The sequence below is a fragment of the Drosophila nasuta genome, chromosome 3 (genome assembly GCF_023558535.2).
Source record: "Drosophila nasuta strain 15112-1781.00 chromosome 3, ASM2355853v1, whole genome shotgun sequence".
Classification (NCBI taxonomy): domain Eukaryota; kingdom Metazoa; phylum Arthropoda; class Insecta; order Diptera; family Drosophilidae; genus Drosophila; species Drosophila nasuta.
In genome coordinates this window covers 6,387,295-6,400,303 of record NC_083457.1, presented here as the reverse complement: position 1 = coordinate 6,400,303, position 13,009 = coordinate 6,387,295, and the positions used below count along the sequence as shown (strand labels likewise).

General features: G+C 36.6%; 6 protein-coding genes across 11 annotated transcripts; 3 read left to right on the top strand and 3 right to left on the bottom strand.

The window, feature by feature from the left end:
* Window positions 1-169: 169 nt before the first annotated feature.
* Window positions 170-904, top strand: LOC132791947 (general odorant-binding protein 99a). Its single transcript, XM_060801093.1, has 2 exons — window positions 170-326; window positions 384-904. The coding sequence occupies exons 1-2, from the start codon at window positions 282-284 to the stop codon at window positions 771-773; spliced, it is 435 nt and encodes a 144-aa protein (XP_060657076.1). The 5' UTR covers window positions 170-281; the 3' UTR covers window positions 774-904.
* A 355-nt stretch (window positions 905-1,259) lies between these two features.
* LOC132791944 (polyadenylate-binding protein 2) lies at window positions 1,260-3,969 on the bottom strand. Of its 3 annotated transcripts, XM_060801086.1 has the most exons (7): window positions 3,828-3,969; window positions 3,662-3,761; window positions 3,212-3,434; window positions 2,531-2,932; window positions 2,329-2,462; window positions 2,192-2,257; window positions 1,260-1,789 (listed from the first exon to the last, which is right to left on the bottom strand). In XM_060801086.1, exons 3-6 carry the CDS (start codon window positions 3,308-3,310, stop codon window positions 2,218-2,220), a joined length of 675 nt encoding a protein of 224 aa, XP_060657069.1. In that variant the 5' UTR covers window positions 3,311-3,434; window positions 3,662-3,761; window positions 3,828-3,969; the 3' UTR covers window positions 1,260-1,789; window positions 2,192-2,217. The 3 variants fall into 3 exon arrangements, with proteins under 3 accessions (XP_060657069.1, XP_060657070.1, XP_060657071.1); XM_060801087.1 differs by lacking the exon at window positions 3,828-3,969 and having other exon boundaries at window positions 3,662-3,796; XM_060801088.1 differs by lacking the exons at window positions 3,662-3,761; window positions 3,828-3,969 and adding an exon at window positions 3,538-3,554.
* Window positions 3,970-4,225: 256 nt separating this feature from the next.
* LOC132791946 (uncharacterized) lies at window positions 4,226-4,939 on the top strand. 3 transcript variants are annotated; one of them, XM_060801090.1, is made up of 3 exons: window positions 4,226-4,242; window positions 4,363-4,599; window positions 4,653-4,939. In XM_060801090.1, the coding sequence occupies exons 2-3, from the start codon at window positions 4,428-4,430 to the stop codon at window positions 4,937-4,939; spliced, it is 459 nt and encodes a 152-aa protein (XP_060657073.1). In that variant the 5' UTR covers window positions 4,226-4,242; window positions 4,363-4,427. The 3 variants fall into 3 exon arrangements, with proteins under 3 accessions (XP_060657073.1, XP_060657074.1, XP_060657072.1); XM_060801091.1 differs by lacking the exon at window positions 4,226-4,242 and having other exon boundaries at window positions 4,260-4,599; window positions 4,698-4,939; XM_060801089.1 differs by lacking the exon at window positions 4,226-4,242 and having other exon boundaries at window positions 4,265-4,599.
* Window positions 4,940-4,965: 26 nt separating this feature from the next.
* LOC132791941 (snRNA-activating protein complex subunit 3) lies at window positions 4,966-6,243 on the top strand. The gene has a single exon (XM_060801080.1). It carries the CDS (start codon window positions 4,966-4,968, stop codon window positions 6,130-6,132), a length of 1,167 nt encoding a protein of 388 aa, XP_060657063.1. The 3' UTR covers window positions 6,133-6,243.
* A 399-nt stretch (window positions 6,244-6,642) lies between these two features.
* Window positions 6,643-8,367, bottom strand: LOC132791942 (uncharacterized). 2 transcript variants are annotated; one of them, XM_060801082.1, is made up of 3 exons: window positions 8,013-8,367; window positions 7,436-7,946; window positions 6,643-7,370 (listed from the first exon to the last, which is right to left on the bottom strand). In XM_060801082.1, the coding sequence occupies exons 1-3, from the start codon at window positions 8,185-8,187 to the stop codon at window positions 6,899-6,901; spliced, it is 1,158 nt and encodes a 385-aa protein (XP_060657065.1). In that variant the 5' UTR covers window positions 8,188-8,367; the 3' UTR covers window positions 6,643-6,898. The 2 variants fall into 2 exon arrangements, with proteins under 2 accessions (XP_060657065.1, XP_060657064.1); XM_060801081.1 differs by having other exon boundaries at window positions 7,436-7,949; window positions 8,013-8,366.
* Window positions 8,368-11,977: 3,610 nt separating this feature from the next.
* Window positions 11,978-13,009, bottom strand: LOC132793371 (uncharacterized). The gene is made up of 3 exons (XM_060803281.1): window positions 12,903-13,009; window positions 12,247-12,427; window positions 11,978-12,169 (listed from the first exon to the last, which is right to left on the bottom strand). The coding sequence occupies exons 1-3, from the start codon at window positions 12,929-12,931 to the stop codon at window positions 11,978-11,980; spliced, it is 402 nt and encodes a 133-aa protein (XP_060659264.1). The 5' UTR covers window positions 12,932-13,009.

The window sequence follows — 13,009 nt, the reverse complement described above, 5'->3', positions numbered from 1 at the left end:
CCTATAAACAAAAATTAGTTTTTATAATAAAAAACAAATTAACATAAATATGTCTAGCTATTTTAAAGCTATGAAATGAAGGCATCGAACGGCATCTCTGCTGCGACGACTCAATTGAGCGCCACTCAAAATGAACGCCAACGATGCCTTCCACAATACCTTCGGCTGTAGCTCAGAAAGATATAAAAGCTCGAGTACACCAACAAGTAGCCATCAGTAATCACACAGTAGCAAGTCAAGCGTGACAATTCAAGCTCAAAAAAAACATAAATCCTGCAAATATGAAGAACTCCGTTGCCATTTTGCTGTGCGCCCTGATCGGTCTGGTAAGGAATAAGGTATAATCTAATCCCAGATTTGTTATTAACGGGCCTCCTTTCCAGGCCTCCGCTGCCGAGTACAAGCTGCGTACCGCTGAGGATCTGCAGAAGGTGCGCAAGGAGTGCGCCGAAGCCAACAAGGTGACAGAGGCCTTGGTGGCGAAGTACAAGACATTCGAGTATCCCGACGATGAGATCACCCGCAACTACATCAAGTGCATCTTCAACAAGTTCGATCTGTTCGAGGACACCAAGGGTTTCAAGGTTGACAACCTTGTTGCGCAGCTGGGCCAGGGACGCGAGGACAAGACCGCGCTGAAGGCCGATGTGGAGAAGTGCGCCGATAAGAACGAACAGAAGTCGACTGCCAGCGCCTGGGCATATCGTGGCTTCAAGTGCTTCCTCAGCAAGAACCTGCCCCTTGTCCAGGCTGCAATCCAGAAGAAGAACTAAGTTTAAGCAGTGATTGTGCCTCTAGAGAAACCATATGCACACAACACTCTCTTCCAAGGATCCGTGAATGATGATCACTTACAAAACTGCACTTTGTTTCAAATATGAAATAAAAATCGTATAATAGCAAAGATTTCAAGTTTCTCATTGTCTGATCCTTTATTTATCTATATTTCAAAATCACACACACAAATGCTAAAAGGAATTGATAAAATAAGAATGCTTATTATACTGCAATAGATCAGCTTTCAATCGGGGGCCCAACATCCATCTCAGCATCTCGATATCGGCTTCTCGTCTATACCTCGTCCCACCCCAAAGGAAAGGCATTGAAAAGTTGTTTAATTCGATTATATTTCATCTTCATCTTTTCTGTATAATCAATTTTCTTCCGTACTCTCTATATATATTTTTTCAAATATATAAAACAAGATTATTATTTATCTTGATAATTATTTTTCTATTTTTTGTCGTACTTTTTTCATCTTTTGCGTGTCTCTTTCATTTTTTAGATTTTTTTGTTTTGCCATCTCGTTAGAACTTCTTTTCATTCTATTCTTTTTTTTTAAATTTAAATGCTGCTTTTGTTTGTCTTCTTTTTCTTAATTGTTTTTTTTTACCAACTCTTTTTCCTCATATTTTTTTGTAATTAGGCAGTATAAATATTCTTATTTATTTTAGTTGATATATTTTTTTTATTACTTTTGAAAACTTAAAAAGTGTGATAAGGGGTGTTTTGTGGTGTTGGGTGCTTCAAAAAACATTATAGCCAAATTAAATATTTTTCTTTTTCCTTGTTGATTTTTATATCATTTATTGGTTTTCATCTTTTTTTTGCGCCTATTTTTGCAAATATTTTTTTTTTTTCGTTGATGCTGTTGATTTTTTATATTATTTCTATATAATATATATATTTTTTGTTGGCGTCATCTTGTTGTATCTTTTTTGTTTAGTATTTTTATTAGCAAAGAAGTTTTGGCAATAAAATGTTTTTTGAAATTATATATTAAAAAAATCTGAAATCAAATATTAATTGGATTAAAGAAATGTGTCAAAAATAAAAGAGAATATTGTTGTTGTTGAAGCGTCCCGTCCAAATGAAAAGAGGAGACAGCAGACAGACAAAGGTAAATTTGGCCAGCAGGATATGTGGATATCACAGACATTTCACTGTTGGTGCACTTTAAAAGCATTGTGATTTGCTTTTAAAGTCTATGTATTGAGTTCACACAGCACAATTTCTTTAAGCATTATATATGAACTAACAATTATATTGCTGTTTTTGTAGTGGACACGGACGGTTAATGGAAGTAACGGATTACTCTAGTCGAATATGACTTAAGCAGTCCTCAATACGGTTTAATTATTTACCCCCCTTTAAGATGAATTATTTTCATCTATGATAAGTTTGTACTTACCTTACTATAAGTTAAGAAAACAATAATCAATACGGCGCATAGTAATTGGCACGTCCACGGTAACCTCTTCTGGAACGAAAGACAGACCAGAATTAGCACATATCACAACCAACAGATATACAATAAAGCGAGCTTACATTGCGCGTCGAGCGCCACGGAAAGTGGAGTGACAACAGGCACGTGAGACGCGTGCTCCTCGCCCGCGGAAGCTGCCACGAGCGAAACGATTTGTGGTTGATAATCCTGGACGGTTTGTGCGCTTCGACATGACCTGCAATGCATAAAAAGAATATATGTATAGTCTTGATTTGGTTAAGTCAATAAATGCACCAGACTTACTTTGATTTGACGTCCTCGGAAAAGGGTTTCGTTCATGGCCAGTGCAGTCTCAACATACTCTTTTGAACCGAATTCAATATAAGCAAATCCCTTAGGATGTCCGTCGGCCTTGTTACAGAGGATAGTCACACGATTGATGGTACCACAGCCATGGAAGTGTGTTTCTAGCTCCTCAGCGGATGCGCCATAGTCAACATTGCCCACGTACACGGACCGTGTGTCAATCTCCTGTTTCTCTTCGAGTGAAAGCGGCACTGTGGCCAGACCGGTTGTTGAACCGCCAGCCATTTGTTTGTCTACCTCCGATTGCATTTGCTTGATTTTTTCAGCCTCCTCCTCCATCTCTTTGACGCGTGCCTTGATGGCTTCAAGCTCTGGATCGATCTGCATGCTGCCCTCCTCCTGTTTTTTTTTTATATTAATTCAAGTAGTAATTTTATTTATTTAAATCGCAATTGTTGCGAATATTTAATATTTAAAATGCCCCAAAATTCGGTGTGCTTTTCAGGCAAAAGCGAATTTAAAATGAATGGAGCAGGCGACGCTTCGAAAATGGCTGCCGCTTTGTTTCGCGAGAGCTTTTGTAAAAAGCTTTTACGCGAATTTCGATTGGCCTAGCTTTCGACTCTTTCAAGGCGAAATAAAACTCGTTTTAGTTTTGGCGCTCACACTACAACTCACCTCAGTTTCAGTCACAATTTCAGTCTCCTGGTCGCCGTTTGTCTCATCCAAAGACTCCAACAGCTGATCCTCATTTAAAGTAATGTCTTCATCTGCCATTTTTGTAGTTTGTTTATGTGGGTAATTTGAACTTTGGTGTTTTGTTTATGTTTACGAAGTTTTCAACTATATCGTGCAAAGAGCTTACAGCTACACTGTGGTAGTTATCGGTTATCGTAATTCACTGCAAAAAGAGAGCGAAAAATACAGTTGCTATCTATAAAGACCTCACAAAAAGAGAGTAGTATTCGATAAATTGAACGTTTCAAATTCTATATTTTACGTACACAAACAATTTTATATTCCATATTATTTAACTGTCTGATATGAACGCAATAAAAATTGATGTCTCATCGCATACACTCTTTGTATGCGTTTAGAATACAATTTCACGCACACACTCACACTTACGTCAAATAAAAGGCAAGGGGCTGCTGCTGACGTTTCTGCGTTCGCTCAAAATGGCCGCTAGCAATGATAGATAATCCGCACGCTCTAATTACGCCTAAAACTGTATTTTAATATGCATTTGATTATTTCTTCTGTCCGGTTACGTGAAATGCTTTCTTTTTCGAACCTGTAGTCACAAGATGTGGCTGTATAATTTACAAATATTTTTGTATTTACAGTATAGTCCGACACTTTTTTCACAGAAACAATTTTTTGGCATAAAATGCAGCGAAAATATATTCGCCTCGTTATAAGAGACCAATGTGACCGCTCCGAAAAATAAGACAATATACCAAATCCACATATATATTAATACAGAACTTATAAGTCAACTTCTATCTCGTTTACCTATCTGTCCCATCAAATTATTTATTAAACAACATGATTGCATTCCAAATAATTTTTAAAGAATGCAAGTTGGTTTTTTTTAAGTACTTTTACTTAAAAGTATTTTACCAGTATATAAAAATATACCAAAAATTTGATAATACAGTTTAACAACTATCGATAATAGTTTTCGGCTTCCATTAAATACAATTAAAGTAATTCTTGGTTTCATCATTCTAGTCAAGTTAAGAACATTTTTTTAGTAAATTCGATTCATCACAAATAATTTATAAGTTTTACTAATAGTGACACATTACTTTTTGCTTGACATGCAGCTCCATCGTAGCTAGACCATCTTGAGTTTACGGGAACGGCGCTAATCAGAGAATTCTTCCTTTGAATGATGAACAACGATTCAGATTCGGAATACGAAGAAACCGAGTATTTGGTGTATGCAGACTTTAAAAATCATTTGGCGCCACATCAATTGAAGCACGAAGATGCTGCATTCAAAATAATTGGCATTGAGACAGACACGCCAATGGCCGAAGTAAATGGCAATATCTTCAAAGGTAACAAACAGGTCAGATTATAAATAATTCTATAAAAGGCGAATATTTCCTAGGTTCTTATGATATGTCATTGGGCACAAATTTATTTTTTGAGAAAGATAATAACAGTTCACCCGGAGATCCACTGTTTGAACCCGTCTGCCGACAACAATACAAATACGTGACTAAAACGGACAAAGTAATCACCTTCGAGCGCACTTACATCGAGAGCCTGCAGCAAGAGAAGGAAGTGCAGAAGGGAGAAGACGAGCAAAAGCAAGTGGAGGAAGCAGAGCAACCAACGTTAAAACTTAATATTACCTACAAAGAAGCCATTAACAAGTTTGGCGACGAACTATAAAGTGAAACTAAAAAACGCGTTTCATTATGGAGCATGCAGTGGAGCCACCGCAACCGCCAATAAATCTAAGTAAATTCCTAGACGAATTTAAAAAGAGCACTTCATCAGAAGGCACTGTGCCCTTTTACTTTGACAAGAAGTTATCCTTCACCGAGGATGTGAAGGTCAGTTGCTCTTTGGACCTGCTCGCCTCTCCAGATGACAATTTAATTACCAACTTTGAACCAGGCACGGAACTGCAACGCTCCCAAGCCCCAAAGCCGCAACCAAATAAACATATACCCAGAATCTACACAGCCATCAGTGAGCATAAAGCAAGTTCACGACGTAATCCATTTTCCCGAACTCAATATAGTTATCGCCTAGTGCCGGAACCGAAGTCCAATGAAGCTGTGATACTTGAGGAGTTCGAACTTCAGATTACAGCTCGCATGTATAGACCACCACGTACCGCACATCGCGACTACAAGCTGGAGCGTCCTGTTTTTGCCGAGGAATTCCTCTGCTTGGGCTCCAACTATCTAAGCGAGTTGCGTGACAAAATCAATTGCGTTTGCAATGGTCGAAGGTTGGTGGACATAAGCGACCAACCAGATGCGGAATTGCCAGTGCTGGACACTGATCCTGCTTATTTTTTCATTTACAATACATTCTACAATGACACACGCAATCCCAACAATTGTGATTATTCGCAAACCGTCTTGAACTGGGCGAAGACTGCACACGGTCTGCAACAGAAGCAGTTCCAGGTGGCGTCCATGGAAAAGACGAGATTCATAGATCTCACTGTGAGTCTAGGCGCACCTATGCAATACCTGCATCACGGCGCCTGCGAGCATTTGTTTGTGTTCTCACAAGTTGAAGTGTTGCGTCCTCACACCAAATACCTCGATCGCAGTCTGTATCCCTTGATGCGAGCCCTCAACAGTTTTAATCGCCGGGCGTGCTTCTTGTGCGGTCAGCGTGCCTATCATTTTATTGTGGAGCAGTCGACACGCCAGCTCTACGACCCCTCATACCTATGTCGTAGTTGTTTCTACAGTTTTCACTATGTGGATGGCAAAAAAGTAGGAAAATTCAAGGCATATCGCTTGTACGATCACAAAGGAGAAAAAGATGCTGATGAGTCCGAAAGCCAGGATAAACAGGACAGCGGCAGCGATAATAGTTTTGAATTAGAGGAGGCAACTTAATTGTATTTAAAGTTTAATTTAATATTTTTTATTTTGATAAAATATATGCAAAACATAAATGATGCATACGCGGTTTTGTTAAATAAATGTCATACACACTATAACAATAGTTGATCATCGACATGATCATGTTAAATATATATTTAATTTTTATATACTTATACATTTGTAGTATATTAGCAAAAGTTAGTGTCGACATTAGGAATCAAAATGCAAATGTAACGCAAATCAGTTGAGCTCTTAACAAATAGTTGATTTCTCTTTCAAGACCTTTTTTCGCTTTAGTCATACTATATAAATACTTTATAGTGTAGCAATATCAATGGTTGTACATAGAGAGTTGACCAAGAGCAAATTGGGTGTAAAACTGGGGTAGTTAATACGACTAATTTGTTGCCAATAACATATGTGTGATGTATTCTATATAAATATGTATGTATGCATGTATATACGAATACAAATACTTATGGACTTACGATAGCTAATACAGTTATAGAGTAAAAACATACATTTTTAGGTTGTAGGTTTTATAAGTTTATCAATTTTTCGTTTGTGCGTGTTTAATTGCTTGTTTCCTTTGACTTGTTCCAAAAAACAAAAGTTTTTGCTGCGTTTCCTTTCCTTGCAAGCAATACCATCAATATCAATAACTTTATTTTTAATATTTTGGCAGTGCCTTTAGCTGCCTTGCGAACCTCTTTGGTTTTGTCACTGTCGTTTTTTAAAGCTATCACCAGCAGCTGATAGTTGGCAATGTATTGTTGGCCTAGCTTTGGAATACCAATTCACGCTCAACGGACAGATACTCCAACATTTGCGCCGGCACCGGCAACTTGGCCAGATCAGCCATTGGCATTTGTCGCTGCAGCACACGACGGCACAAATCCTGCAGCTTGGGCATATTCAAGTAGCGGCTCAACGGATACTTGAGTATGACTGGAAACGGCGGCTGCATTTCGTTTGGCACTTTTACAAAGCATACGAAATTATCGTTCGTACAGCGATGCAAAATGTCCTCGATCATCTCCACAATCGATTCATATTTCAATTCCTCAAAGTGCCAAAATTGATCGCGATATTCCAGGCGATAATGTAACGTCACATTGACAATGCGAAAGCTGAGCGTAAATTGGGAACCGCTCGTTTCGGAATCTCGCACTAAAAACGATCCCGTTGGCTTATCACTCAGCTGCTTCTGGGAATCGCGTCGCGAGATTTCGCCCCAGTACCAGACTTGACTGTAATAAACAAAAGAATTTGATGAGAACCGGTTTTTCACGTATAAGTTATGTATTGTTGGTACTTTAGCATTTCGGAACAGGCCTTGTACATGACCTCATTGGGCGCCTCCTGACGCTCCAGCCACTTCTTAGTGATGAAACGCATGTAGTCATGGGTAAATGGTAGTGTGGGCTCCACGCGTATGGCTGGCGTTAAAAACTCGTACATAGCATCCGTTGTGCCGCCATCACAGTCATCACAGCAATCATCGCCCATCGAATGCCAATTGCGAAGCGCACTCAAGCCCAGGCCCATTCGCTTGCGTATGCGCGAGAACATGGTCTTCTTATTGTTGTTATCCTTGCGTTTGCGCATCGCTCCATTATTGCTGCTGCAATCGCTGGCCAAGGCATCACCTGTTCCAGCTGCAGCTGCTGTGTTGCTAGAGCAGCTTGCCTCGAGTGTACCGCCAAGAGGGGGTTCATTATTGTTGTTTTGCAAATGCACTACTGTTGAACTGCAGCCAGAATCCAATTTCTTTCGCCTAGTTAGCGAATGGAACCAGCTGCGTTTCTCTTTCGGATTTGTTGTTGCTGCTGCGTTTTGCAATTATTTTGATAAGTTATAAATTTGTCGAATAATGTGAAATCACTACTTACTCTGATCAACGCTGCATTGACTAGCTGGCAATCTGGGACGATTGCGTGCCGCAGCGTTGCCTACTGCCCCCGCATTCCCACTGACCCCTCCGCACGAGTTTGCAGCAGCAGCACCTTGGCCTTGGTTTTGGCTCTGAGAGTTTGTGCTTGAGGTGTTCTTCCCACCGTTACTCATCTTTCACGTATTGCACGAGTGTGTGTCTGTTGCGTTTTGTATCACATACTTAGCCTTAATAGGAATTCGGATGACTAACTTAAAATTAATTGATAAGAATTAAATATTTGTTTTCGTTTTCTTTGGAGCAGTATACAAAATGTAGAAGGGTTTTTTGTGAAGGTATCGATGCTAAGATAAAACATTTCTACTCGATAATTTTCCCTTTCGAATTCGCAAGCAATAACGATAGGCGAAGTAGCATTCAAATAAGTATAAAGAATTTAACAGATTTTTATTCATTCAAACTTTGCGAATATTATTTCTTTAGTAACCTTTGAAGATTCAGTAAAAATGTTATAGAGGATTTTTATATTGTTAAAAAATTAAAAAATTAATAGCCTCTTTCCACCGCACGGTTTTCTTTGGTTTTCTTTGGTTTTTTCACGTTCAGGCCGAATGTTACGTTCGCCCCATGTAAAAACCCATAAGAAAAAAACGTCGGTTTTTCTACGTTCGCGAGCTACGTAGAAATAGCGAACGCACTTTTATGTGCGTCAAGATAGCTCCGCAACTTTAGCGTCACATATCGATAAAAAAATATCGGCTAAAAAAAACTTTTTATTTTCGTCTTTTTACGTGGTATTTAAACTAAAATTAAAAAAGTTTGAATGCAAAACAATAGAAAATTAAATTATCTTTCTATTAAATCCATGTTCGTCAAATTTCATGCACTAAAATCGTGATTGAAAAATTGGGGTAGCAACATTTTTGCAAATATCTCGGCTTTGACGAGTTGTCGGCCAAATCGGCTTATAACAAGTTATAGAGTATTGTTTTATAAATATACCCTCAAAAATTCATAATTTTAAAACTTTTCGTTTTTGAGATATTTGAGAAAAAGTACGATAACCTCAGCTCCAGCCCCATACAAAATGAGCACAAAAAATCAATGCTACCGATTAATGACCGTAACTTTTTTTTGACTTTCTTGTCGGCCATAGCGCACATTATACTTTCGTAGATATAACTATAAGGAAGATATATAGCAATTTTGGTTGCAATCCAATTTTCTGCTTTTGAGAAAATTGACCTTTTCCTAACCCGCAAAAACAAGTTCATTTCGCAGGTGCATCAAATCACTGGAACCAGCGTGGAACCAGTCAGTGTTAAATAACACCATTTGGACTTTGGCGGGACTTCAAATACTTGCAGAAAATAACTAAATGAAACAAATATTACTATAATTTAAAATTACATTTAAATACTCTATTTATATATATATTACTTTGTTATAATTAATAAATATACGCAATTAAATATTCTTATTTAAATCGTAATTTTGCAGTTTACTTGATCACTGTTAGCGGCAAAACTTTATGTTAACGCTATCATCAAATTATTCTTAATATTTGCAGAACTTATAGGCCATGTCGCGCTATTTCATTCTATTCGAATCAAATAGATAAATATTTTGCTTTTTGTTTTATTCAAATCGGTTAAGCCGTTTTCGAGAAAATTCAATTTTTGTGATTATTGCGAAAATTACAAATAAATTTCAATTTGGCATGGCAACGCTTAACATCTGCGAAGCTAGTAAAAGTTAGCGTCGAATTTTTGTTTTGCAGATTTTTCAACATTTTGACTATGTACATAATTGGTCAATACTTTAAAAATAGATAATTAACATATGTATCATTTCCCAATATATACTACATAGCAAATTATCATAGTTTCCGAGAAAATTCAAAATAACATCTACATTTTTCGATTATACGCTCTCCTAGACTTTGTCTGAGAAGGCGCGCATTGTTATAATATAAACATAAAAAATTCGAATGCTTTGCAATTTGTTTTATTCAAATCGTGATTTTCATTTTCGAGAAAATCGCATTTTAGTAGAATAGTACACATTTTTGAATTTTTGCGCAATACCTAAAGTAGTCAAAGCGTTGCCAAATTTAAAAAATGGCGATCATGTACATACCTATTTATCATATTTATTACCCATATATATCCCCAACTTATTGGCCATGTCGCGCTATTTCATTCTATTCGAATCAAATAGATAAATATTTTGCTTTTTGTTTTATTCAAATCGGTTAAGCCGTTTTCGAGAAAATTCAATTCTTCTTGTGATTATTGCCAAAATAATATTACCATGGTGGCAACACGTGTTACGGCCGAAAGTTGGGCCACCCTTTATGAACTTGGTGGCAACTCTGGAACATAACTATCTACCCAGCAGAACTGGAGGTGTCGATTGGCCATGGGTAAGTACTTACCTCGCCGATCACTACATGGGTACATTTCATACAAAAACGGAAATTAAAGAACGCGTTGCTAGGTGCCACTTTGTAAGTAGTGGTGGTCTGCTAGTATGTGCTTATTTCCCCAGCAACGAACTAGCGCTCAGAACTGCAGGGCAATCATTTTGAATAATTATAAAACTATGAACATATGTATATTAGAGCATAATTGAAGAGCTATATTATGACTGCAACTCTTCTGAATTTACATATATATATATATATATAACAACTTTAACTCAATACCATTATGAAAGAAAAAACACAAATGAAAATTTTGTTTTCGAAATATTTGTCTATAATTGAAAAATGTTTAAAAATATATGTATATACATAATAAGTTCCAGTGAAGTCCTGGACGAAATTTGATGTAGGTCTTGGACGTTGATGTACACAGTACATTCAAGTGGTCCACATGAACACCAAGTCGAAGCTTGTTGCGCCAAAGAGGAGGTGTTGGACGTTGATGTACACAGTACATTCAAGTGGTCCACATGAACACCAAGTCGAAGCTTGTTGCGCCAAAGAGGAGGTGTTGGACGTTGATGTACACAGTACATTCAAGTGGTCCACATGAACACCAAGTCGAAGCTTGTTTCATAAGTACCTGAAATGAAATTAAAGTAATTATTATTAAAGTAATTATTATAAAATTGAGTTTTTTAGGACAACAATAATAATGAAAAACTATTTGGCAGAAGACAAAACAAAGATTAAAAAACATTTATCTGTCGGAGATTTGACATAATTTGCAAGTAATATAATTTTGTGAATCACCATAATAATCTCGTATGCAATTATTGCATATAGGTCGATCACAAAAAATGCACTGGGATTCGGAAGGTGGCTTCTGCTCAGCACAGCAGTGTAAACAAAAACCATCTAGAGAATCTCCATACCGTAGAAGTTTATCAAACAATTCGCTCCTAAATAAATCATGCGATTTTAAATTAGTAAGCGAAGTGTTTGATAAAAATCTTTCAGCGTATTGCAAAATAAAAATGCCACAATTGTAGCTATCAAATTGAGTATCATGTGGTATTTTAAATATGGAATAAGTTACGTTAGGCTCTATATGTTTTAACAATTTTATATAATAATTTTCAAACAAAGAAGTTTTCCCCGAATCCCCAAAGGGGTCTAAAAATATTATTTTTTTACTCGACTTGTTAATAAATAAAATATAAAAATGATTTTCAAAGCAATGGGGAATTATAAGTAATTTAAATTTATGAGATCTAATATATTTTCCAATTAATTTATCATTATTAAAGCAAAATTGTCCTAATTGACAAGGCAAATTTATGATGGTTTCGATTTTGTTTTCGTATATCAGAACAGTGAGGCTAACATCAACGATAAAGTTTGTTAGCCAGCGCTGATCGATTAACGAAAACAAATCGCCCACCTAAATTTTAAAACAAATTGTTGACTATCCAAGTCACCATGAACTTTCCTGAAAAGAGACTCAAAGTTTAATATTATTATTTGTTTATTTAAATTTAGGATTTTGCACGTGGGCTATTCAAATTGTCCACTAGGAGGACCGATCGATTCAAACTTGCATTTCCACTGTGGCATTTTTTTCGAAAACATTTCAAATTGGCTTCTATTAATGTTTCGTCTGCCGGCTCAATGGAAATGTCAGTAGACTCACAGACTCCATTAGGGACATCATTGGATTTTGCCTGAAACTATATAAAAATTCAAATTAGAATTGAAATGATCTACAAATATTTACATATATTAAATTCAAATTTTTAATACTTACACGTTGGAAGCACTTTAGCAAGGCATAACGATTCTTGCTATTGTTGGCAAATGGAACCACTCGCTTCTGATTGGCATTTAGTTTGTCCAACAATATTTGGTAATCCAACGTCGAAAGTGTGCTTCCGGAAATTAGTCCTTCGGAAACTGCCTCCTGTACAGCATTCTTGTATCCATAGTTGCTATAAATGCAAAGGAAACATTGAAATTATTTATTTAATTACATGTTACTTATTATACACAATAATAAAAGAAGGAAGTGCTAGCTACTAAGGCCATCGACTCTGAAATTATTACTTGTATTAAATACAGGGACGCTTTAAAGGCAGTACAGGGACTTTTCAGATATTGAGAAAAATTGTGTTGCAAAGTGAATAATAATAATTTTATATCTATATATATGTATATGTATATATATTTATACACTTCGAATATATATTTATGGCATTGAAAATTCAAAACAATATTATTCACTTTGAACACACACTTTTCCAATCAATTTATATTTTCCCGGAATGGCCGCTGCATTGTCACAAAAGCGCCACTGCATATATATATATGTACATGCATATATGTATATACATATATGTATGTATGATACTGCACTTAAAGTGCGCACCGGATGTAATACACATATGTACTACTTTATGTACTTACGATTTGGTGGACATCAATTTACGTGGCATTTTCAATATTTTGTTTACTCTCCCTTTATTAACTTTTAACTTTATATGTAAATCACTTGTGCAGAACTTGTTGTTTAG

Coding starts and splice junctions, on each gene's coding strand:
- LOC132791946 (XM_060801090.1), top strand. CDS start 4,428: ATGATGAACAACGATTCAGATTCGGAATACGAAGAAACCGAGTATTTG. Junction 4,600..4,652: donor AAATGGCAATATCTTCAAAG/GTAACAAACAGG, acceptor AATATTTCCTAG/GTTCTTATGATATGTCATTG.
- LOC132791942 (XM_060801081.1), bottom strand. CDS start 8,187: ATGAGTAACGGTGGGAAGAACACCTCAAGCACAAACTCTCAGAGCCAA. Junction 7,950..8,012: donor TCAATGCAGCGTTGATCAGA/GTAAGTAGTGAT, acceptor TGCAAAACGCAG/CAGCAACAACAAATCCGAAA. Junction 7,371..7,435: donor GCCTGTTCCGAAATGCTAAA/GTACCAACAATA, acceptor TGTTTATTACAG/TCAAGTCTGGTACTGGGGCG.
- LOC132791947 (XM_060801093.1), top strand. CDS start 282: ATGAAGAACTCCGTTGCCATTTTGCTGTGCGCCCTGATCGGTCTG. Junction 327..383: donor TGTGCGCCCTGATCGGTCTG/GTAAGGAATAAG, acceptor CCTCCTTTCCAG/GCCTCCGCTGCCGAGTACAA.
- LOC132793371 (XM_060803281.1), bottom strand. CDS start 12,931: ATGCCACGTAAATTGATGTCCACCAAATC. Junction 12,428..12,902: donor AAATTGATGTCCACCAAATC/GTAAGTACATAA, acceptor TTGCATTTATAG/CAACTATGGATACAAGAATG. Junction 12,170..12,246: donor TGCTAAAGTGCTTCCAACGT/GTAAGTATTAAA, acceptor ATTTTTATATAG/TTTCAGGCAAAATCCAATGA.
- LOC132791941 (XM_060801080.1), top strand. CDS start 4,966: ATGGAGCATGCAGTGGAGCCACCGCAACCGCCAATAAATCTAAGTAAA.
- LOC132791944 (XM_060801086.1), bottom strand. CDS start 3,310: ATGGCAGATGAAGACATTACTTTAAATGAGGATCAGCTGTTGGAGTCT. Junction 2,933..3,211: donor AAATTGTGACTGAAACTGAG/GTGAGTTGTAGT, acceptor AAAAAAAAACAG/GAGGAGGGCAGCATGCAGAT. Junction 2,258..2,328: donor CGTGGCGCTCGACGCGCAAT/GTAAGCTCGCTT, acceptor TCGTTCCAGAAG/AGGTTACCGTGGACGTGCCA.